General features: G+C 56.2%; 1 protein-coding gene across 3 annotated transcripts; it reads right to left on the reverse strand.

Annotated features, from left to right (window-relative positions):
• ALS2CL (ALS2 C-terminal like) lies at positions 813–23,032 on the reverse strand. 3 transcript variants are annotated; one of them, XR_002337512.1, is made up of 26 exons: positions 22,947–23,032; positions 19,040–19,164; positions 18,077–18,275; positions 17,701–17,766; positions 17,110–17,275; positions 16,196–16,327; positions 15,394–15,513; positions 13,922–13,980; positions 13,708–13,774; positions 13,066–13,262; positions 11,964–12,029; positions 11,473–11,571; positions 11,210–11,371; positions 10,409–10,520; positions 9,180–9,257; positions 8,146–8,276; positions 6,818–6,991; positions 6,568–6,664; positions 6,238–6,395; positions 5,591–5,659; positions 4,550–4,723; positions 3,269–3,311; positions 2,350–2,411; positions 2,094–2,243; positions 1,746–1,858; positions 813–1,347 (listed from the first exon to the last, which is right to left on the reverse strand). XR_002337512.1 is itself a non-coding variant. In XM_021068644.1 (26 exons), exons 2-26 carry the CDS (start codon positions 19,140–19,142, stop codon positions 1,267–1,269), a joined length of 2,862 nt encoding a protein of 953 aa, XP_020924303.1. In that variant the 5' UTR covers positions 19,143–19,164; positions 22,947–23,032; the 3' UTR covers positions 813–1,266. The 3 variants fall into 3 exon arrangements, 2 of the variants coding, with proteins under 2 accessions (XP_020924303.1, XP_020924304.1); XM_021068644.1 differs by having other exon boundaries at positions 1,746–1,842; XM_021068645.1 differs by lacking the exon at positions 18,077–18,275 and having other exon boundaries at positions 1,746–1,842; positions 22,947–22,988.

Below are 24,216 nucleotides of genomic sequence, written 5' to 3' on the forward strand. Positions count from 1 at the left end.
CAGAGCCAAGATGGGTGACTCAATTTGCTTATAATCCAGGGCATGGGCCTGGCAGCTGAGCCCAGCTTGTTCTCCAGGGCTATGTCCCTGAACAAATCCACCCTCTCCCCATGCTTTGCCCCTGGACCACTTTAGAACACAGTCACCCTGTCTACTGTCAAACACCTCCTGTTAGGGCAGGGGGAGCGCCTGTAGGTCACCTGGAGAAGAGAAACTGAGGCTCAGCAGGGATGAAGCTGCTCCAAGACCCAGCTCTGCGTCTTTTGGTCCCACACTAGAACCACTATTTAAATAAAATCCTCCCCCACCAAAGGCACCTGAGCTCCCACTGCCTCCCTCAACTCCCTTTGGGGTCCTGGGCCAGAGGTGCTTATTGGTTAGGGCACAGGCCAGCCTTGTGCCCCTGCTATCCCTCCTGCATGAAGGCCCACAGAGGTCACAGGTGTGTAAATTCCTTGGCACCTGCTGGTGGTGAGACAAGCAGGGCAAGTTTCCACCCCGCCCTGCAGCCTGTTCCAGCAGTCATTTACATCAAGGACATGTGGATTGCAGTTCAGAGACCTCCAAGCCTGGCCCTCAATGGCATACCCAGTGAGGGGAAGGGTCTTGCCAGAGACCACCCAGCAGGTCCACGTGGAGCTGGGGCTGTTCCTGCCTTGCAGGCCTGAGAGACAAGCTCTGTGCTGGGGCGAAGTCCAGAAGGAGGCAGGTCCACAGGAGATGACTCATGGTAAAAAAGCCCAATAATCAGAGTGGTCACTAGCAGCTTGGAGCCTGCGACCAGGAGTGGAGAGACAGGAACCAACACCAACTGCGACACAAGAACTTCAGTTACAACCCAGAAGAACAAAGTCAGACTTCCGGAAGGACACAAGAATTCAGCAAGATGAATGGAAGGCCTTTACAGACCACCTAGTCCCCATGGTACAGATGGCAGCACTGAGGCCCAGAGAGGCTCGATAACCTAGAGGCAAGGCCAGGCAAGCCTATGAGCTGCTATAGGTCAAGGGGGTCACCCGAGGGTGGCCTAGAGAGTGGCAGGGGATGGGTGGGGGAGAAAACCACCAGCTCAGGGGCCACACCAGTCAGCCTCACCCTCATCCCAATCAGGTCAGAAACTAAATGCTCATGCCCTCCAAGGCCTTCCTCCAGGGCCCATCCTGCCTCTGCCTCCTGGGCCACAAGGACCACGATGGGCCATGCTTGCTCCACGGGAACTCCATGGCGGCCCCTCTCAGTTCTGCAGCTTGTCCAGGAGAAGCTGAGCTACCATGGCTCCCTGAGGTCCCAGCGGCGGGGCAAGCGGTCCAGCCTCATGTCCTCCTTCTGGATGTGCTCATAACAGGACTGGCAGGAGAGAGGCAAGAATGAAGCCAGATGGCCTGCAGACTTCCAGCCACTTGCACAGGCTCTAGGGCCTGATACACGGGTGTACCCACCTCCCGGGCCTGGACCACTGTGCTTCCAACTTATCCCTCAGCCAGTGCGCCAGGAAGTAGGGCTTTCCCTCCCCTACTGCGCTCAGAGATGCAGCCTGGAACACGCAGCCCTTGGAGCTGCGCACTGGGATGTTCTGGGCCCACCTCCTGCAACCTGGCCCCTTTAAACAAGGGCAGGAGCAGGGGCTCTGTGAAGACCCACAAGTCATGAATCTGAGCTTATCCCCATGAAGGTATCTGGGGTGAAAGAGGTCTGTCCCAGAGGCCAGGGCATTTCTGCCTGGACCTGCCACCTCTGTCCCTCACCTCCAGGGCTGTGAGCAGGAAGTCATACAGGCCTCCTGTGTGGATGGGGTCCATCATATCACGGATCAGGTGGATCTCAGCTCCCAAGTGCTGGATTCTGGAGAAGAATCACCCTCACAGTGAGAGGGAGAAGGAAATATATCAGGGAAAGGTATGCAGCAGCTGGGAAGCAGCCCTGGTCTAGGTGGCTGGACCTTGGATAGGCCTCTCTGGACCTCTGCTTTCCCATCTACACCAAGAAAGGCTGTGTCCATAAATCCCAACTCTCAAAGGCTTCAGAGTATGTCGGCTGGGAGTGTGCAGGGTAGGCAGGGAACCTCCTGCAGCCCACCCTAAGCCGGGGCTCACCGGGCACGTGACACCACGTAGATTAGCAGTGGCAGCAGGTCATCCATGGGCAGCTTGTACTCCTGGCCCAGCACTCGTGACACAGTGGCCTCAATTTCCCCATAGGTCCTCTCCAGTACCTCCAGCTTCTCCCGGGGATCCACCGTGGTGCTGCAGCAGAGTAGCTAGCTCCAGATCAAGGCCCTTGGGTTCAGTCCCAGCCAGAGGCCCCAGCGTTCCTGCCTCCACTCCCGCCCTCCCCAGGGCACAGACTCACATCATCTTCTGCAGACACTCAGTGGCTGACAGGAAGCACTTGTCCCTAACCAGGGAGTATCTCTGCATGGGCGGGAGGGGGAGCAGGTTAGATACTGCCACAGGCCCCCAGCTCTCACCTCTGCCTTCCCAGAGTCAGAGCTAGTCCCCGAGCCCCTCACTATCCACCCCTTCCCCATTACTGGCTTTAGCACAGCTCTGCCCAGCGGGTTGAAAGACCCAGGGCAAGTCACAGCTTCATTGTAAGCCCAGTTTACTCAACTACAAGGTGGGCTAAATGGTCTCCGGGAGGTCAGGGGAATCGACAGGGATAAAGAAGATAAGAATCATAACAGCCAATGGTCACCGAGTGCTGCCCAGTTCTAACTGCATATGTCAATGGCTCTTGATTCTGAGGGCTTGCTGAAACACGAATTCCAAGTTCACTCCCTGAGTTTCTGACTCAGCAGGTCTGGAATAGGTCCAAAAATCTCATTTTCTAACAGGCTCGCAGATGATGCTAATGCTGCTGGTTTGGAAAGTACACTTTGAGAACCACAGCCCCTTGTTGTTCTGGCCCACTGCCCTTCAACAACAATCACAGGAGGAAGTACTCATACTGCAGCAGGAAGTACTTCTACGGGTGGGAAATTGAGGCACGGAGATCAAGTATCTTGCTCACGACTGTACAGCCAGTAGAAGGGGTGGAGCTCGTGCTTGAGACTGGCCCCTGTGGCTGCACACTCACCCACATGGGAGATCAGAACAGTACAGAAAGCCTTCCATCTCCTCCCTCACCCACTCTGCCCTGTCACGGCTCCTCTGCAGCTCTGACCAGTAACCATGAGGCAGAGAGTTACTAGGAAGCCTGGGCAAACCTGGGGGCCCAGCTCAGGCTCAGGCCTCCCTCTCCTAGGCAGGTGGTGGGCCCTTTTGCTTACCTGATTGGTTGTCAGCGTGAGGTCCTTGAGGGGCCATAGGTGCCTGAAATTAAAGAAGAGAGATGAAAGGCTTTGCCAGGACCAGGGCAAGGATCTGAGGTCAGAGGGCAAATTCCCTGCACCCCCATGTCCTCCAGGAGGGCTGAGCACAGGGAAGGGGCAGAGCATCCACAATGACATCCAGAAGTGCTTATGTGGAGGCCAGGAGGGATTCCTTGGGAGACAGCTTTTCATAAAGCCCCGAAACATGATCAGGACTTGGACACAGAGAGCAGACAGAGAAGCAGTGCTGCAGGCCAGGGGACCCTCCCAGGCTAAGTCCCAGGGGTCAGGCCAGAGAGCACAGTGGTAGAGACTGCTCCACGGGCTCAGTGAGGTGGCACAGGCTGGCAAGGAGTGGGGCTGTGGGTATCACGTAAGGCACGTAGAGCCAGTTGGAGCAGGGAGGCCAGCATGAAGGATGTGGAACTGAAGCAGCAGGAGGGGTGGGGAGGAGGAACCCTTGGGAAGCCACTTTCAACTGGATCTTGGGGCTGGCAACTGGTCAGATGCAGGACACATTCACCACAACAGAAGGGGAAAGAAGGTCTTTCAGAGGAAGGGGCATGGAAGAGCCATCACTTTGAGACAAAGGGGAACAGGTGTGGGAGGAGGGAGTGCATTCATGCCCTCATCGCTCATAGTGTCAGTAGATCAAGGGAAAAAAAAGATATTTTAGTGACTGAGAATAGAAGGGAGACCCTGACTCGCTCCTGAAACAGTCCTCCGTTTCCCCTTAGGATCTTCCATCTCCCACTCAGTCCAAGAGCTGGGAGCAGGTGACCTTGCCCCAGACCCAGTGGTAGATATTGAGACCAGCCTGGCCAATGTGATCCATGGCTAGCATTCGGGAGCATGCTCAAGACAAGGCAAGACAGGGAGGAATTCCAGAGGCTCTGCTGGAGCTGTTTGGAAAGAGCCGCCTGGGGGTACAGTGAGGGGACTAGGCTGGGAGAGTATAAACCTCTAGTAGATGGTGCCATTTTTGTCATCATACAGGGGACCCAGAGATAGACCAACAGAAAAAGAGAGAAGGTGCTTCTTCTACCATGCAGTGGAACACCGAGATCCAGCAACAGCTGAATCTAGCCACATCTAGCCACACCAGTCACACCCTAGAACTTCATGGGTACATAAGCCAATTAACCTCCCCATGTTTTTTTGTCAAAGACAATCTGAGTTTGTATCCTCTGCTACACCAGAAGTCTGGAAAATGTGATGTGTGTGAAGGGGGAGACTTACTTCTGCACATCCAGGAACTCAAGCAGCTTGGTGTCGGGGAAGAGGCTCAGGCTGATGATGCCCTGGCTGTACAGGCTGTCCTCCCTCTCATGAAGAAGCAAGTAGAGAGTGAAAAGCTCTGAGTAGAAGCTGGGCAGCACGAGGGGTAGCACCAATCCATGCACCTGCAGGTCCCTGAGTGAGAGCCACCAAGACAAGAGGGTAGGTGTGTGGATCTACTTGTCCTCAAAGAGCCCACAGAGCAAAAACAGTGTCTCTGCCTCCAGCCCTGAGAAAACCCTTCCCAGTCATATCACAGTCAACTAAATCTGTAACCACATGCTCTTATTTGACTTTGAGAACCAATGTAGCAGGTGGGGCAGGATTTTGACGTCTACCTGATTGAAAGCAAAACCAGGGCCCTGACGGACAATTGACTTGGGGCAAAGCTCTCAGCAGCTGTTTCAGGCTACTCCAGTTCTGCCTCCTAGTTTTCTGTGCTTCCTAGGACTCAAAGAGAAGTTCTCCCTAATGTCTAACCCCATTTCCCATGTCTTCCTCAGTGCAGGAGAAGAAAGGCCTCTCTGATCAGGATCTCTGGGTCTTGAATCTGAAGGCAAATTGTAAGGTTTGGACTAGGGGGACTGGGGAGATAGATTTAATGGCCCACTTAATTCCTGCTTGGTGTGACCTCAGGTTCAGCCCCTGCTAGGCCTCAGTTTCCCCATCTGGGCACAGGGAGGAGGAGGTGCCTGGGGCATCTGCTGACCCTCAGTGCACCTTAGAGATGAGGTTAGGGTAACACATTTAGAACAAAGATGCATCTGATGGACTGAGGAAGTGCCCTCTCCCAGGTTGCTCAAGGAACAGAGATCGTGGGTCATTCTGATTCTTGAATGATCAGTGAACAATGTTTGGTCAACAGCATGAACCCCCAACACCTCCCCATAAACAGCCCTTTTCCCCAAGGGAGGCCCCAGGAGCAAAGGTAGGAGGACTCCCTAGACCCAAGCCTGGCTGCCCTGGAGGAGAGGACTCCGCAGATCCCACGGGGGCAGTCACCTTGTCTCTGCATCTTCAGCTTCCTCCAAGGCCTGGCCCTTGCGCTGCAAGGCAACCTGCAGCAGACCCCTGCAAATCAAAGAGATGGGTGGCATTGCTGCCATCTCCCACTGAACAGGAGTCACCAAAGTCCAGGCAGGTGGGCTCCACCCCCAGCACCATGGAGTATGAGGCCTGCCAAGCCCAGCTTCCCAAACCTCAGGAGTTAGGAGGTTGGGAGTACAGGATAACCACCCAAGTGTCCCAGAACCTTACAACAGAAGGAACTTCAGCATCTAAGATTTCCATCTGTAATGTTTGACAGGGTCACAGCTCAGCCAGGACAGGAGATGGGGTTTGAGTCCAGGGCAGGTTGCGGTTAGGTTAGAGTTCCCTTGCAGCCAGGGCCTGGTTGGGACCTGCACTTTGGCTGCAGGCTACAGTCAGGCCTTACTATCACCTCCCCATCCTCTAATTCCTATGCTTACCAGCTGCATGCTGACCAACTCGTGGTGTTTCTCTCTTGATCCAGACCCAAGGCAGAGGCACCATTCTGACCCAGGGCACTAGGCAGAGCTAACACCTGAAAAAGGCAGAGCACTCCACCCCCAATGCTGCCCTGGGGTCATAGGGCAGTGGTTGTCCCCATGTGCTGATGCTGAGCTCACCTATAGGCAGCCCAGATTTCCTGGGCATGCTGCTTCACCTCCTCCTGTGCCAGCCCCTGCAGGTGTTTGTTGGCCCCGATGCCTGTGTATGTGGCCTGGAAGGTCAGCATCAGGGTCCGAAGCAGCTTTCCCAGGGGGTGCAGTGAGTTCGTCAGAGCCTGGGCAGACGCCAAGGCAACAAAGAGATACTCATCACCAGGGGCTGAAGCATAGCACGCCAAGGCAGGACCCCAAAACTGCTCTCACTTCTTGGATGCGAGCACTAAGGCCCTCTCAGAAAATGTTCATAGGCCTGTCCCTCCAGTCAGCACCCTCCCCTGGAGCCCTCACCTTCCTGAGGCACTGCTGCAGGGCCTCAGGCTCCCGGTGCTGCAGCAGCTCCTCCAGGATGTCCTCCATTCTGCCTGTGTGGTCCTCGGGGTGGGTCCTGGGGCACCACGCACACACGTTTCTCACCCACACCTGGGGCCACCCCCACTGGGAAGCCTTCCTCCCGGGCACACTCGCAGCTCCCCTGACCCCAACACTGGTGCTCTGGATGCCCCATAGGGGCACAGACCCATGCACACCCGGGCCTCACCTCTCGCAGCACAGATACTCCTGGGACTTGCGCAGCTCCTTTGAGCTCTGCACGTGGAAGCCGAGAAGGGCCTCCTGCAGGTCCCCAGGGCAGCCAGCACGAACAAAGTCCTGGAAGGGGCCACAGATGCCCTGCCAGCGGCTCTCCACAGGGAAGGCGCCCAGACCCAGCTGCCTGCGATGGAGGTGGTGGGAGACACGGGTAGGGATGGAGCCATGTGGGGCGGGAACCTGTCTAATCCTTGAGAGGTGGGGACATCCTGCCCGGACCAGAGTCAGGGCCCAGGGAGGGTGGATGGACTGGGGGATGCAGAGGGGCCTGACCTCCATGGCTCTAGGAGGAGAAAGGAGAGGCAGAGAAGGGTCAGAGAGAATCTACTCCACAGTAGAGAAAAGAAACAGGGGCCCAGAGAGTCCTGGAAAGGAAACAGAAAGATCTGGAGGACTGGAGGCCAAGTCCAGAGAGTGGGGTCTTGGCCAAGGAGAGACCAGGGTCTGAAGCCCAGGATTCTCTTGCCACAAGACCCCCCTACTCCCTCCCACTTCCCCTGGTCCCTTCCTGAGCTTGATCCTGTCTTGGCCAACAGGCCCAGCGGTCTGACTCTGTGTGTGTTGAGTGAACACCGTCTAATAGAGCCCTGCCCACCCATGTCATGATCAAAGATCGTCTTATACCTGCACCCAACCTGGGCTCATGCCCTAGGGTTTGCCAACCACTTCTAGTTCCTGCTGTCGGGGAGAAGAAACATGCAGGGATGATGTGTCCAGTATTTAACTGGGTCCCCTCCCCGCATCTGAAACTGCCTAGCACCATTAGACCACCACCCACACCTCAACAGACACAAGAGTCACCACTTGAACAATAGGTTCCCATAGAAGAAGTCTATCCCTTTCTCAACAACGCCATTATAGGGAAGTGATTCCAATTAGCAAGTTTCCTTCCAGGCAACTCAGAGTCAGGCTAATGTTCGATTATAGGGCCTATCTGCACCTCCTTTTCTTTTTAGCTCAACACTTTTATTGTCTATTTTATTCTTTGGTTTGTTTTATAAACTGTCTTGTTCCCTTCCTAGAAAAAAAAAGCAGGGTCTAAGCCAAGCCTACACATAATATTTTGTGTAGGCTTGTGGCATGTGGCGTTGTTACCACGTATCCCTTGAGTCCAAAGATTGTGTGAACTGAGCTCTCTGAACTCTCCAAAGAGCTAAGAGGAGGTACAGAGAGGTCCTTCTGATGAGACCTGAATTCTTGGAGTGGAAATACAGACACACAGACACACTCCCAGACAGGCTCTAGAATGCATGGGCCAGACAGCCATGGGGCTCTCACCTCTTACGAGTGCTGCCTGGGTCTGGAGGGAGGCCAGCTGTGTCCAGTACACCCTGGGTGTGCAATCCTCCTCCTGCCCCGCTGCCAAAAGAGCCCTCCAGGGTGAAGCCATTGGGGAAGGTGACCTTGCCCTGGAAGCCAGAAGAAGGATGTCCTGTCTGTCTAGTTGCCCTTCCATCCAATCATGCCGGGCCTCATGCCTGTCCATCCTGGGTCATAAAGGCTAGAAACTGATGGGTGGCTCTCATACCATCCATTCAATCCACCCTACCCATAGGGGCTCATAATTCTCTGTCCCTGCAGGAGGCCCTGACCAAGGTCTGTGCCCACCACCAAGGGGCTCACCTCTGAGCAAGGTGAGCCCCTAGATCAGTGTGGAAAAGACAACCTCGGTGGGGCTGGGATTAGGGTAAGACTAGAAATAGGCAGAGGCCTAGAGAGGGCATGAGGTACTATCGGCTCCAGGGAGCGGCCATTCCCTGCTGCAGGGTCTGTGCATTCTCTGCTGTGGCGGGCGGGGGGGGGGGGGGCTGTCTGTTCCCTGCTGTGGTGGGCTGTCCCACTCACAGCATTCCTATTTCCACCCATTAGATGCCACAGTGCCTTCCAGTCATTACAAAGTCAAAACAGCCCCCATATATTCAAAAGCCCCAGCAGGGATACAACTGCCTTCTGCATGGGGTCAGCTTGGGCAGAAAAATGCCTCCAGGGGCACCTGCCCAAGGCTCTAATGGTGGTGTTGAAGGGGGGTAGACCCCTCACTCAGGGGCCAGTAGGGAACAGTCAGAAGACCACTGGTACCCTCTGCACCCAAGGCAAGCCCACCTGTCCCCTCTAGACTCACACCTCATCAGATTACACCTCCACAGCAGGGAGGGGGCACTGTGCCCACCCCCTAGATGTACTGGAGATGGGAGGGCCCCCTCGCCCACCAAACTTCTCCACCCACTCTCAGCCCTGTGTCCAAGCAGGGAGATTACAGACACTGCCCAAAGCCTCAACAGGGAGTGGAATAGGGTCTCAGTGGCTCTCACCTTCCCCAGAAGGGTCAGGTCCCTGGTAAAGGTGCCCTCATACAAGGAGTCATCTTCGGAGAGAAGAATCCCTGGGCCCTAGAGAAGGAAGCCGGGGAGAGTAGAAGCAGTGGGTTAGGAAGGGTGGCAAGACTGGGGGTGGGGAGGGAAGGTGGGCAGTGACCCATGGGCAGAAAGGTCCTGAGCCCTGTCACACCTCCCAGAACTGTGCAAAGATGGGATGCCAGCTCTTCCTTGGCCAATTATCGATCACAAGTCCCGTGGACCTCAGCCCTGGGTTATCCTGAGCAACACCCTGAGACCTGGCTCCTCTCCTCCAGTAGCCTTTCTCAGGAAGCCTCCTGAGGGACCATTCCTTCCCACCTATAGCTCAGGAGGTACTGAGCTTTTTCTGAACCATCCCCACTCCCCCGTCACTAGCGATGGTGGAGCTGATCAGGCTCCCTTGCTGTATTGGCTGCCAGGAAGCTCAGAGCCAAATGGGTTACAGCCTGTGTTCTACTTATTTCTGAATCTACTTCATGTGCCTATTCTTGTTTTTTCTTCACTCTTCAGTCCTTTCCAGAACTAAGTGTAGCTAGACCAACAAACAAGCCACAAAAACAATAAGAGTCATCAGGTCAGAGCCCTACTATATACCAAGCACCTGGCAGGATGTAGGTGAGGCAGAAGGTGAGGGCTAGTGTTCACAGGCTCAGGAGACTTAGGCTTCTGTCTCAGCTCTGTCACTCAATAGAATGTGACACTGGGCAGGTTCTCTGACCTCTCTGAGCCTCACATTTGTCACATACATTAGGGACAATGACATGACCTCTGGGCTACTGGGAGGATCCTACGAGATCATGTTGGAAGGCTTAGCTGGACTAGGCATCCCAGTTAGGGGTCTGTAAAAGTCAGCAGTGGTGGCTGCTGGCATTATCATTACCATGTACTTCATCACTGCGATTCTAGAGAGACATTCTGATAAGTGGTTAGCCTGAGCTGCTGATGGGAAAACTCAGGCTGGGAGGGGCAGGAACTTGGCCCAGGCCAGGGTAGGTGGGGAGCAAAACTGGATTCCTGCCCAGGTTCTGGCTCTCTCCAAAATCTAGGAACCCTGCTTCCTGCCCTGTTTATCCCTGATGGGCTCCAGCTCAGCTTTGGGGTCCCCCTAGACCAGGGAGGCTCCAGAATTCAGCCCCAGGGCCAGGAGAAGGTAGCTTCGGATACACACAGGTCACCCCACTCACCACCATCTTGTCCGCCTGGAAAGTCCCCTGGAAGCAGACGCCCGCCTGGGTGACTATGATCCCTGGTCCATGGCGCTGGTCAGCCTGCCACATGCCAATATAGCGCTCACCCCTGGGAAAGGAGAAGGTATGGCCAGAGCTGGATCGGAATTGTTCCCATGAACCTTCTATGTGCTCTGTTGGCAAGGCTCAGGGGTCAGATAGGGAATAATGACATGGCCTGAATCCACTCAGGTCAGACACAAGTCAGGTGAGGACAGAACCCCCAAGAGGAACAGAGGGTGGAAGAGGAAGGGAGCCTGCCTTGGGGAGGTCATCCTGGCAGCTTTCCTAGGGAAGTAAAAGGAGTGGGGGTGCCATTTATACACATGCAAAGCCATGGAGATAGGAGTGTATGACAGATATGTGGGGACCTTCAGTGGCCTAGAAGGCTGACAGGTACACAGGTGACATGGCAGGGGTAAGGTCAGAGGAGCAGGCAAGGCCTCAAATGCCAGGTATGTCACAGTCCAGAGAGCCTAGAAGGGTGTGATCCTCCAATGGGACTGGATCAGGGAGACAGAAACCCCTCTCCGACTGCACAGGGAAGGGCCAGAGTGGGAAAGCTCCTATAGTCAAGGAGGCCAGGGGTCCCTCATCCTGAGCCTCAGCAACCACAGAGGGGAAAGGAAGTGAGGAGCTTCAGAGAGACTCTGTGGGCAGTAACTATGGGGAACCCTGAGGCATTTGCTCTGTGATGGTCTTCTCTGTCCTTCAATTCCCCCAAGGGGAGGTCAGGGGTGGGAGATACAGAGTGCTCACCTGTCACTGTCCTCTGCGATGCCATAGCCACTCCTCTGGCCCTTCTCCCAGTGTCCTGTGTACCTGCAGGACTGAGGAGCCTGTGGGGTGCTCTCGAGGACCCCAAATCCATGCCGCAGACCCTCCTGGAAGTAGCCCTTGTACACCTCGCTGGTGCCATTCCTGGAGAGGGTCACCAGTGGCTGGCTCTGCTTCCCAGAGCTCAGCCCAGTGGACATGCCCATCCCAAGAGCCCGCCCAGCCACCAGGCCGAGGTCACTTACTCACAGATACCATAGCCACACATACTGCCTTCCCGCCAGTGGCACTTGTAACAATCAAACTTGTCCTCAGAGGCCTGGGGTACCAGGCGGATGCCAAAGCTGTTGATATGGGTGGGTGGGGAGGGAAGTCACTGCAGGGCTACCACCCCGGCCAGAGACACCCATCACACCCCATCAATACCCAGGAGTGTCTCTGCTTCCAAAGGACCTTCTCAGACAATGTGACAGATATTCATCCCCCTCTTCTTCCCAAGGGCCCCTCCCTCCTTACACCCTGGGAGGATCTCTTGGCCCTGGACCACTCACTCCATGACCTGCCCCCTTCCTCAGGGCCTAGCTTCCCCTTTAGGACAATGAAGGGGGCTGGAACAGATGGCCTCCAGGTTTCTGCTTGAGGTGTGGGAATTTAGGATGGGGCCAGGCTGGTGAGGGCAGTGAGCAGTGGAAATACCCCTGCCTACCACACAGTTCCACATCTGCCTCAGCCTTACCCATGCTCCAGGCCTTGGCAGAATTCCCCCACGTGATTCCTCCCATCTGGCCACTTCAGGGTTCCCCTGGAACACAATTGAGGTCCATAGGCATCAGGCCCACCAGACCCATCCTTCAACACACACAGGACCCCCAGCCAGCCTCCACTGCAGACCCTCTCAGAGGCCTCAGTACCCCTTGGACTGGACTCTGCCCTGCCCTGGTCCTCTTCCCTGAGCTCTATGACCCCACAGGGGCTCCCAGCCCTTATCTGCTCCTGGCGTAACTGCCCCTGCAGCCTCGCAGAGCACACTCCACACCCTACAGTAAGAGCTCTGGACGCATCCAGATTCCCTTTTGCCCTTGACCAACAGGAAATTCAGGGCTTCAACTTCAGGCCACGTGCCAGTGAGCACAGCTTCTATGAACTTCGTCTCCTCTTCTGACATGGCATTGCTTTTTTTTCCTGTGTTTTTGTTCATAAGCTTCCCTAAGCTCTTTCTGGAAGCAGGCAAGGTATCAGAAACTAGCGGAGGGCTTGCAAGCGTAACCTGGGCAAGCCCCTTCTCCTTTCTGGGCCTTGGTTTCCCAGATGTAGCACGGGGTAGGGCCACATGTTCTTCAAAAGCCTCTCTGCCTGCGGGATTGTGGAGACACAACTGAGGCCAGCCTCACCAGAGAACCTGCCCTGAGGCTTGGGGCAAGTCATGCCCAGTTTCTGGGCCTCAGTTTCTGCACCTTAAAGGGAGTAATAACCCTTCCCCAGAGCCTTCTAATAAAGACGGAAGAAGACAGAATGTGTGCAAACCATTTCCACCAGAAAATTCTTTGTAGACATAGAGCTGTTCTTCCCCAGCTGAGAACAGAACAGCGCCTCCTAATGTCTGTGCCATGCTTTCAACAGTCACCACCATCAAGACTGTATATGGCATAGACCTATTATGGGCCAGGTCCTGTCTAAGAGGACTTAAAAGAGACTCTGGGGGACAAACAGAATTGACCACAGGGGGTAAGAGCTTTTGGTTCATGCCCTGAGGCAATGAGGTCCATACACGTCCTATCTGCCCCTCAGACTCCCAGGGGGATCCCTGCCTTGCTTGGTCCAGAGCCTCGGTCACTCACTTGCCATGGGGCTTGCCCCAGTACCACTCGCCCTCGTAGGTGGCCTGGCAGAAGCGGCCCTCCGAGAGGAAGGTGTATGCTCCACAGCGGCAGGAGGGGGTTTCAGAAGGTTTCAGGCCTGCACCCAGCAATGGGAAGTCCTTCTTCCCACGCAAGGCCTGGCACACAGCCTGAGTAACCTTCCACTGCCAGACCACCTGGTGGGGACAGGGAAAACACAGGACAGGTCAGTGCTGCTGGAGGCAGCTCCTCTAGGAAGCCTCCTGGGGCGGTTCCGGGTAACACCCCCCACAACATTCCACCCTATCATTGGGGGGAACCTTCAACTGCTCCTTCCTGCTCCCTAGGGCCTCATCCAGGCCTGAGATATTTGTCTGCAGTTAGGGTCCTGCCCAGAGAGGCCAAACCATACCATCAGATGGACTGACACAGGTCTCAATCCTGGCTTCACTGGGAAAAATACCTGTTGTCTACAGCATACTGAGTCCAGGCTGACCCTTGACTTACTCTGACCATGACTCCTGTGGTCTGACACTCCCACAGAGCCTCCAGGGTTGTATACTTGTGCCCTCCCCTTGTCCCCCATCGTCTTCCCTCACCCCCTGACTCCACTCCCTGAATTTGTAGTTCACTCACACTTACCCGGCCCTGAGGGTCCTTGGAGCAAAAGAAGAACTTTTCTTCAGGCGTGAGGAGGTGAAACATGCACCTAGACGGACAGACGTGATGAGTAGGCCCCAGCTTTGTCCAGGAGGGTGCTGGGGGGTGGGGCCCAAGTCAGAGCCCTAGGGTTGGGGCAGGGTTCATGGGATAGAGGGAGGAAAGGCCTGGGGAGTCACTGGATGGGGTTGCTCACCCGTCCTGCCCAGGTTCTACCCATACCAGCTTCAGATCAAAGGTGTGGACACTGTGGCCCTGGAAGAAGATGGGACGTAAGTGGGCAAGATGCTCACCTTTCCCTCTGGTCTGGCCCAGCTCCCATGCACTAGTCTGCTGGCACACCCCTGGTTGTCCCCAGGCTGCTCAGGCCAGCATGCCCAGCCCTGCCTATTCCCTGTCTCTTACACCTCCCTTCCCACCCAAGGGCCTAGTCAGGAACCTGAGCTCAGCCTCCCCTACTCCCAACATCCTGTTCTATCAGGGTCTCCAGAGTGGTCTTCTGGAAATGCAGCCTGACCTTGTTAGCCCCTGCTGGAAACGTCTCTAAGGCCCCTACTGTAGAGTCTGACCCCAGAGACCACGCAGATCACTCTCAGCTCATGTGCCCCCTGCTTACTCCACACACCACTGTCGCACCTTCTCCAGCTTGCCCCCAGTTCACCTCAGCCTGGACCCTTGTGGTGCTATTCCTTCTTTCTGGAATGTCATCCCTTCTCTGAGAGCCACACTGAACCTCCTTTCCTCTGGTAGATTTTGTGGAGTGACCTCCTGCCTGGCCCACTCCACAGGGGGGAGGTGGCACCAGGCCCAAGCCTGAAGGAGAGGCTTCAGGGACATGGGCTAGGGACAAGAGAGGCACTGGCACAGACAACAGGAAGTGCCAAGGTCCAGAGGTAGGAGAGGGCTCAGTGCCTTTAAGTGACAGTATCTCATCAGTGTTCCTGGAGCACAGAGGGTGAGGTCAAGAGTGGAGGGAACTCAAACTGAATCAAAACCCCAAAACCAGGCTTCAGGAGACACAGGTTGGGGCAGGCAAGTAGCATCCCTCCCAGGCCTCAGCCTCCCTGTCTGCAGGGAAGCTCAAGGCTGAGGGGACAAAAAGACAGTGCTATAGCTATCACAAAGGCAACACAAGTTCAGGGGGAACTAAGCACAGGCAAGGCTACAGACCACATAACAATCCCAAACCCCAGGCCTCCTCATCTACAATGCTGAGAGCCCAGGCACTGCTGCTACATGGAACTCTTCTCTAGAAGTCTTGCATGTGCCCTGAATTGTTCCCCCAGCCCCCTTCAGCCACCTGTGAATGTTGTCTGGGGTTCCTCTCCCCCTAGAGGAAAACTAGGAGTTGTCTGGCATCTACTGAAAGACAAACTCATAACTGTCCCATTTTCCAGATAAGGAAACTGAGGTGAAGCCATTTAGCAGGGACACCAGCTGGGGAGGGTTGAGGCTAAGATGCACCTCAAGCAGCCTTTCCCCATAGCCTACACTCCTTCAGGGTGGCTCTGCCTGCCCCACCCTACCCCAGCACTCTGCCATTCTGTCCCCATCACCTCCCCAGACCCAAGTCCTGAGTCCCAGCCACATGTCTCTTTCCTACCCCTTTTCTCAACCAGCCCCCAGTCCCCTACTGTGACCCAAGACCTCTGGTCAGCCACACCCCACCTGCAGCAGGACGAGGGAATCATCAAAGAGCAGCACACGCTCTGACCTCAGTGGAGTGACTGTCACGGGTATGTCCTGGCTGTCTTGCAAGAGTCGGCGACTTGGGGTGCAAAGCACATCCTGGTGAGGCAAGGAGGGAGGTGCAAGGCTCTGGGATCCCTGTCCTGGATGCTGTCAGTCACTCCACTACCTGCCTCTGCCCCAGGCACCTCCCCCTCGCCCCGACCACGAGCAGCTCCTGGAGGCCCCCAGGTCAGAGATGCACACTGGGGCTCATTCCTAGCTACTCCCAGCAGAAGAGCATAACTTCTCTTGAAGCCACACTTTGTCTTCCTCCACCTCATCTCAGGCCACAGCCCAAGCCAAATCACCATCAATTCTCACCCAAGGTTCCACAATCCCCACCTCTCTTTGGCAATTCTTGTCCCCTTCACTTGTTCTCCTAATTCTCTGCATTGGACCCCAAGGCTATCATGCCTTCTCAGGGCACAGGCGATTTCCCCCCCTGCAGGTTCAGCATAGGCCATGGTGGGCAGTGATGAGGACATGCAATCATTCAGGGACATCCCAGAAGACAGGGTCATTTAGCTAGCCACTCTTCCCCAGAGCCCAGCACTCACATCTTGGCCTGGGAGGTACTCAGCAAATAGGTGAGGATGGCTGGACAGACAGTTACTTTAGACACTGCCCCTCTAGATGGGGAAGCTAAGGCATAGAGAATGCAACAGGTAGCCGAAGCCACCAAGAAGGCCCTGCATGATGGAAACCCCTTCCCCGACCACCCCTCAGGCCTCAAACTCACCCCGACCCGGCTGCTCAGGGTGTGCCGGAGAGCCTGTGTGGCCATGGCCTGGTCCAGCTCCTGACTCATGAAGGACTGCAGGTTCCCAAAGAGTTCAGCTGCATGCACCACCAGCTCCCGGGAGGGGTGATGCTGCAGGGGGTACAGACCAGCTGGGGTAGGGGCTTGTCAAGATCCTCCCCCATCCTGTGATGGCTATCCCAGCCCTGGCCTGGCCCCAGCTGGTCAGGAGGTCTGAGTCTGAGGCAAAGTTTGCTCTTTTCTTCCTCCCGGCTCCTCCTTTGGGAGGGACCAGCAGGGGGATGCTTCCAGAGGATTCAGGGCCATACGACAACTCCTCCAACTGGGCCTGGGCCATGTGCCCTCACACTCAATAAATGATTCTGGAGTTCCCGTCGTGGCACAGTGGTTAACGAATCCGACTAGGAACCATGAGGTTGCGGGTTCGGTCCCTGCCCTTGCTCAGTGGGTTAACGATCCGGCATTGCCGTGAGCTGTGGTGTAGGTTGCAGACGCGGCTCGGATCCCATGTTGCTGTGGCTCTGGCGTAGGCCAGTAGTTACAGCTCCGATTAGACCCCTAGCCTGGGAACCTCCATATGCCGTGGAAGCGGCCCAAAGAAATAGCAAAAAGACAAATAAATAAATAATTCTATGTCTGCTTTCTGGGTCTCTGATGGCACCACCAGGGCAGGGGCATGTACCTCAGATACAGCAGGGCAAGGACACATCCCTTCAACCACCACCCCCAAAAAAGACCATATTCCTAAGGCATGGCCAGGTCCTTCTCAAACCAGAGTTCCTGAGTAAAGCAGGTTCCCTGAGCCAGAGGCCCATTTCTCCCCTCCCTCAGCTTCCCCACAAGAGACATGCCCGGGAAATGGCACCCGGCCCCCCATCACCCTGGTTGCCTACCTCTCCAATGGTGTCCGCAAGGCTCAGCAGGAAGAACACATACTGCTGCACATGATGGGCGAGGGGCTGGTGGAGGGCCTGTACCAGCACTGTGCCCACCGAGCCCGCTGAGCTCATGCCTGACAGGAACTGCTGCAGCATCTTCCGCTGGGCCCGCCAGTACTCGCTGAGTGGAGGAAGGGCCACGCACCCCTTCATTCTCTCCTCCTCCATGCCTGTACCCACCACCATCACCCTCTGCCCTAGTTAATCCCCCAGGACCAGTCCCAGACCCCAAACCTCTCTCCCATCAGAAAAACTGTGGCTGAGTCACCCTCTTGAAGATTAGTTAGCACTGTCTCAGAGATTGCTCACGACCACCCGCCCTGAGTAGGAATTCGGAATGCTGCTCTGGCCAGGGTGACCTCCTCTAGCTGGTACCTGGATTCTGCTCACAGCCTCCCTAGGCTGCCCTCCCTCTCTCCTGGTTTGAATCACTGTGGAATTGCCAGAGCCAGGAGGGCCCAGGTCTAGGCCGCGAAACTGGCTGCTCTGGGGACATGACTTCCTCAGACACCCTCCCAATAGATGCCACCAGCACCCTGTGCTCACCTCCTTCTCTTTGCTGCCTTCTGAAAGACATTTACCACCACGCAGCTTGTGTAGGACTCGATGTACCTGTAGGTAGCACAGGGGACATCCTGCTGGCCCAACCCTCAGCTCCAGACCCAAGCCTTCTAGGGTTCCCAGATCCCACCCACTGAAAGGCTTCAGCGCTGAGGGCCTGGCTTTGGGGACCTGAGTCTTAAGTACTCAGCCTGACAAATCTAACTCAAAGTCTTCCCTGAGAGGCCACTAGGCTCAGATCTGGGGTGTCTGAGCCTGCCACCAGGTTAACACCAACCCCAGGACCGAACCCAAACCTTTGCTGAAGCCCTGGCCCAAGTGAGTCCCAGTGTCAGCCCCAGTTCTACCCCGGCTGTCATACTCTATGTGGATCTGCAGGATGTGGTCAGCGCTGTGCAGCAGCAATAGGGCTTCCAGACCAAAGGAGTCCGGGTGGTGCAGCCTCTCCTGCAGTGAGTGCAGGCTTTCCTTCGTCACCTCCCACAGCCGCCTGGAGCTCCTGTGCAGCTGCTGTAGGAGGGATAGGCACTCTCTGCCCCAGGGGTCTGAGGGCTCTGCAGCTGCAACAGGAGCACAAGCACATTGTGAGGGGGATAGGGCTGCTCCACCTTCCAGGAAGCATGCAGAGGCCCCTGGTAGTCACTGAGGCCCAGCAGTACCCATGTCCTGGGGCCATAGCTAGGATCCTACATCTCTGGGGTTTCTGGGACAGGACTGGAAGCCTGTGTGCCCTGTTGAGCTCAGCAGGGGTCAGGTAGGCTGGAGCAGTAGGCAGCACCTTGTGGATTAAATAGGGGCACGTCTCACTAAACAGGGATGCCACTGATGACCTAAGACCACAAACTACATGAATCTCCCAAGTCTCTGAGCTTCCTCAGGTCCAGAATGTGGAGTCCTAGGGTCCTGTAGTCCCCTGCCATTCACAGATACACCAACAGAGCCCCAGGATGAAGGCATCTGCCCAAGGTCACTTCATAAACCTGGGCATCCTGCCTTCCAATCATGCCCTGGGTGAAAGTGAGATGAGAATCCAGACAGAGAATTGAGACCTGTGCCCTGGGAGAGGTGGAATATCGTCTCCATTCACAGCAGGTCTGGGCTAGAATGGGGCTCAGGGCCTGGCCCCTCAGGGCCCCTTTGAAAGGAAGCAGCTAGCAACTGGGGATGAGGGCACTGGTCCCCTCAGAAGACACCCATGCCAAACATTACTGCTCCCATTTGCAGTTGAGAAAGCTGTAGCTCAGAAGGTCCAATAAGGGAGGACTTCCTTCCCTAGGATAGTTCCCATGTCCCCCACCCTCCCCACTGGAGAGCCACCCCTCACCAGCCTTGAGAAGGGGTTGGAGGACAAGGTTGTTGATATGGTCAAGGGTGACTGAGAAGACCTCCTCCAGCTGCAGCAAGGCCTCCTCCTCAGGGCTGCACATGGCCAGGGTGCCAGACTCAGACCTGTGAACAGATTAGATTGCACATTGGCTGTAGGAGCAGGGTCAGTGCCCTCTCAGGCCATATGCCAGAAGCAAGACCCATGACCACCCCACTTTGGAACTGAGCAAGGAGCCCAGGTCACCCCAAAAGGGAGTTCCTGAACTGGCCAGTGACTCCTGCCCATGCCCCACTTGGGCCCAGCTGAGAGGAGCCTTAAGGAGTGGGAGAGAAGGCTCAGAACTGCCAAGGAAAGCATCCATTTTCACCCAAAAGGCAGATGTTCCCTAAGCCCAGTCCTGGCCTGCTCATTCCCCTGCTCAAACACCCATGATGGCTCCCAAGGACACAGAGTAACCTCTAGTATTGCTCCAGCCTAGCCCCCTCTCCACTGAATCTCTAGAAACAAGGACATACTGTTAGAAGAGCACAACCTTTCTCTCAAGGTGAGGGTTCAGGACCCTCTGTCATCCAATAGGGCTGTGTAAGCAAGAAGTAGTCTGGAGGAAAGAGAAGATTTCTTGCTGGAGCTATGAAGGATGGGCAAGAAATAAAAATGCAGAGAGGAGGTCAAGGCACACAGGAGGGGAAACCATGAGAGCAAAGGCTCATGGGCATGAAGGCCCAGGTTCTTCAGGTAGCCCACCAAGAGCTGCCTAGGTGGCTGAAGATGGGAGCCATGGAGAGCCTCAGAGAAGAGGAGTGGTGGGATCCAAAGTCAGACTTCGGGACACGGACTTGGTGACAGTTACAGAGGAGCCAGTGCCAAGCAGTGAAAGGGTGAGGTCAGTGTGGGCAGAAGCCAGACTCTCCCCTCCACAACCTGGCTGACCCTGCAGGATGGTCCTACTCCAGAGACGGGGCTACAGGAGAGGACAGGTCTTTGGGTCTCCTGCCCTGGAGAGAGGGACCCTCCAAGCAGGCAGGGATCACCTAAGAATGTGGCGTCCTGACCGGAGGGAGGGGCAGCAAGTGCCCTGGGTTCAAACCCACTCCTACAGCCCGGCTGCAGGCTCCAATCAGACACAGCCCTCTCATACCAGACTTGGCAAAGGAGGTCATCTTCCCAGATGACGTGACTATATGTCTCAGGGTTGAGAGTTAGTCTTCCTCAAATTCTGCCTCTCCCTGGCTCTGACACTCTGCAGCTCAGAGTAGGTTGACCAGGGTGGGGCTGGAGACATAATCTGAGGTAGCTACTGACAGGAAGGCAAAACAGACAGACCCAAAACAGCAAATGGGAAGGGGTCTCATCCCTTCACCACCTAGCCCCAAGGAGACCAGAGGGTATTCCAGGCCCCTAGAAGGGCCTCCAGTTCCCAGGGAATTGGCTCTGAGGCAGAGCGAGTGCCTTAGAACTCTGGCCAAGGGCCCGGGCCCAGACATTCCTGCCCCACCTTTCCGGCTGCTGTTGCTTCGGTAGGGCAAGGCCTTGGGAGGGAGAGGCAGGAAGAGGAAGAGGCTAAAAATCCAGCTGCAGCCTTCTTCTGTCTCTGCTGGCCCCTGCCTCAACCCCAGCCCCCTGTGGAGTCGGGGGAGGGTTGCTCCAGGTCAGCTCAGGCAGATCAGAAGAGCACAGCCAAGGGGTGCAGTAAGCATGGACTGGGCCCATCTGACCCTCACCCATATCTCCAGAAGCAGGTGGAATGGAAAGACCCTTAGAGAGGTGACCTTTCCACCCTCACTGGTAGCCTGCAGGGGTCTGAGCTGAAAGGTGAGGACACTGGCTAAAGGTGGAGGAGGCAGAGTGCAGCCAGGATGGGAGGGGCAGACTGGGAAGCAGATTCGGGTGAGCTGGGGACCTACAGCAAATAATACTGCTGGGAGGCCTTGAACACCAGATCCCCCACACTTACCTGGGGCCCACCCCAACCAATGCCACACCCAGGGTGCTCCTCCCCTCCTCAGGCTTCCTGCCCTTCCCCTCATGGGGCTGTTAGCTGCACCCCTATGCTGGACTCATGGCTCATACCTCAAGAGCTCCCACAGGACCCCCCCTCTGACCGATGACCAGCTATTCAGCCCTGGCCATGCCCTACTCTTCTCTGGGCCTCAATCACATGGATCCCCTTTGAATTGAAGGTTCAACTATATCACATCTTTTCAAACTATTTTAGTCCTCCCTAGAAAGGATCAGCTGGTGGAGGGGAGCTGCTCTGGGTATGGAGACCTGGTCCTCAGCCTCCCTTCCATCTTGACACAGCCTGGGACCCCTCAGAATGAGTCTTACAGACCCAAACTGGCAACACTACTCTGGGACCCTTCCAGGTTTGTGGCCCCAGAAGAATCTCTAACTCTAGGAAACTGAGTCACACTGCTTGGAGGAAAGGCCAGAGGTTAAGTATGGCTGGGAGGTGGCGGGTGGGGAGAAGAACACAGTAAAAATTAGACATCTGGTCTCATGGCCCCGAGAGTCCCTGCTCCCAAGTTAGGAAGTTTTAGGGCTTCATCATGGAGGCAGTGAGGAGAATGTGAGGGCAGGGGCCAGGCCAGGCATGAGTGTGCCTGAGTGTGTATGTTGGCAGGGGAGGAGGAAGAAGAGATGCTGAGTCTAATACAAATGGACCCAGCAGGAGTCAACCCCTTCATAGCCCAGTCCTACCTCCAATCCACTCCTCTCTGGTCAAGGGCATGGCCTCCTTACCCTCTACTTCCATCCAGTTCTAAGATTCCTTAGTGGAAGGCTGCACATGATATACATATGGCAAAGAACGGGAGGGCCCAGAGACACCAACTTTAGAGCATGTACAGGGCTCAGACCTCACCTGAACTAGGTAGTTCAGAAAGCCTGGGCAACTCACCTTAGGATACACAGCAAGTACCTAGGCTCCCCAGGCAGCCTTCATGTACCCCAAGGGGCAGGGTGAGGACAGACTGGCTTGTCTTGGCGTGCCCAGGTGAGTCAGCTGCTGGTCCCTGTGGCAATCTAACCAACAGTCAGACCTTCATGCTCTCTCTCTCTCCCCCTCACATTCTTGGCCTCTGCCCAGGCTAGGTCCCTCTCAGGAAGAGTCACTGAGGCCGCCTCTGCCCTCTCCAAGGCCTCTCTCCACCTTGGCCACACCCTATCATGGCACTTACTCCTTTATTTCCTGGTCTGGACAAGCTGCTTGCTGTGGAGGCTTTTTCTTGGGCTAACCTGGAACATTCTCCCCTGCCCCATCATCCAGCAAGCTCAGTGGTAGACAGAGGGAGGGGCTGCCCAAGGGAGGGAACACTGAACTGTCACTGCAGACCTGTCACAGTCTCCACCTGCACCTCTCCCTGCACTCTTCCTCTTACCCTCTGTGGCTCCAGCCTTCTTGTCCTACACGCCACCCCCCACCCTCCCAATCTCTCTGGTTGCATTTTTCTTCTCCCTGGCCAGGCACACACAGTCACTGGAATTTCCCAAACATGGGATCCTATTCCAGCCACCAGGAACAGTTGCCCATGCCGTCCTCACAGCGGGCAACACCAGCTGGCGTCACCTTCTCCTGGCAGTCTGTCCGCTGGGTGAGGTGCGGTGGGATCGCCACACGGCCCAGACCAAGCCCCTGGACACTGCCCTCGTGCCATGCACGGGCCCAGGGAAGCTGCCCCTCCGCTGTCCCTAACCGCAAGCCGGGTGACCGCAAAGCAGGAAAGATGAAGCTGAACCCTGCTGGGACGGAGGGACCTTCGGACAAATTTGGACAGTTGTATTTAAGAAGGAGGGGCGGCGATGTGACGGCCTGAGGGAACGTGGAAGTGAAAGTCCCAGCTGGAGCGAGAAGGGAGAACAGAGGGGCGCGGCTCCACATGCACGACCTCTACGGGGCCCTTACCTGTGCGGTGCTGGCGCCCGGCTCAGGGAATGCGGCTGCGGTTGCTCGCTGGCTGACGCCCGCCCAGTGCCGCCGGCCCCGCCCTCACCCCCAAAGGCCCCGCCCCCGCCCCGCCCCGCCCCCGCCCCGCCTCGGGGTGCCGCTCCTGGTCAGAGGCTAGGCGCCTGCCTGGGAGGAGGCAGAACGCTGCATCCGTCCACCTAGCTCAGGAGGTCTCCGACTGGCATCCTCCACGGTCTGCAAGATTCTGGGACCCAGTGGAGGGTAGGGGGAGGAGGAGAGGAGGCGGGAGCAGGACCCCTCCGCCCTTCCCCAACGCACAGGCACACCCACACACGCTCACGCCCAGGAGAGCCGGGCTGTGTCTGGGAAAGCAGCCTCGGTTTCCTTGTTCCGGCAGGGTCCTTCCCAGTCCCCTTTGCCACCAGATTCTGATACCCTGCGGGTCTGGGTGTAGCCCCATAACCTCGACCTGCACGAGTCAGAGAGGACGGCACAGGAGGAGCCCTGATGGGCCAGTGAAACCTGTGCCAGAGTGGGGTATACCAAAGCTGATCCCTGTGGGCCCAGCTTCCGGGCCAGCTGCCACCCTAGTCTGAGTGACCTTGGGGAAAGTCCTCTGTCCCCACTCTTGAGTCAACATGGTCCAATAGAGTGTGAAGCCAGCAGCTGACTGTGTGCCAGGACTGCTACCTTGGAAAAGATGGTGGAAGCCTAGTCCCGGCAGACCTCCAGGGATGGGGAGAGCCCACGGTTCACACCTGTAACAAAGGAGTTCACTGTCTGCTGCCCAGTCCTCTATTCACTTCCTACAATACCCAGGTTCCAGGGTATGGCTGGCATCACTGCCTCTTTCACAGCTGACAACACTGAGGCCAAGAAGACCTGTCCAGAGACAGGCAGTGGAAGAGCAGAAAGGGTGGCCCACCAACCCTCCACTCAAGCCTGAGGCAGTGGAAGGCATTCCCCATCCTGCTTTGCTGAAAAGAGATCCCCAGTGGAGGGGCATGCATGGCATGTTTGACGGTTTCTTGGCAGGTCTGTGGGTCACCTGGCATATAGGGGTGGGCAGGCAAGAGGTCTCTGGTGCTTGGGAGGAAGGGCCAAGGGCTGAAGAGTGGCCATGGCCACATGTGGAGAGAGCAAGATGGTCCGGCAGCATGTGTTCTCACCACTTTGCAACAAAACGGGCAGATAGGACAAGCCCTGATCTTGTGCTGGGTGTCTCTGGGTCAGGCCTTACCCCTCTCTGGGCCTCAGTTTCCTCATC

The sequence above is a fragment of the Sus scrofa genome, chromosome 13 (genome assembly GCF_000003025.6).
Source record: "Sus scrofa isolate TJ Tabasco breed Duroc chromosome 13, Sscrofa11.1, whole genome shotgun sequence".
NCBI lineage: Eukaryota > Metazoa > Chordata > Mammalia > Artiodactyla > Suidae > Sus > Sus scrofa.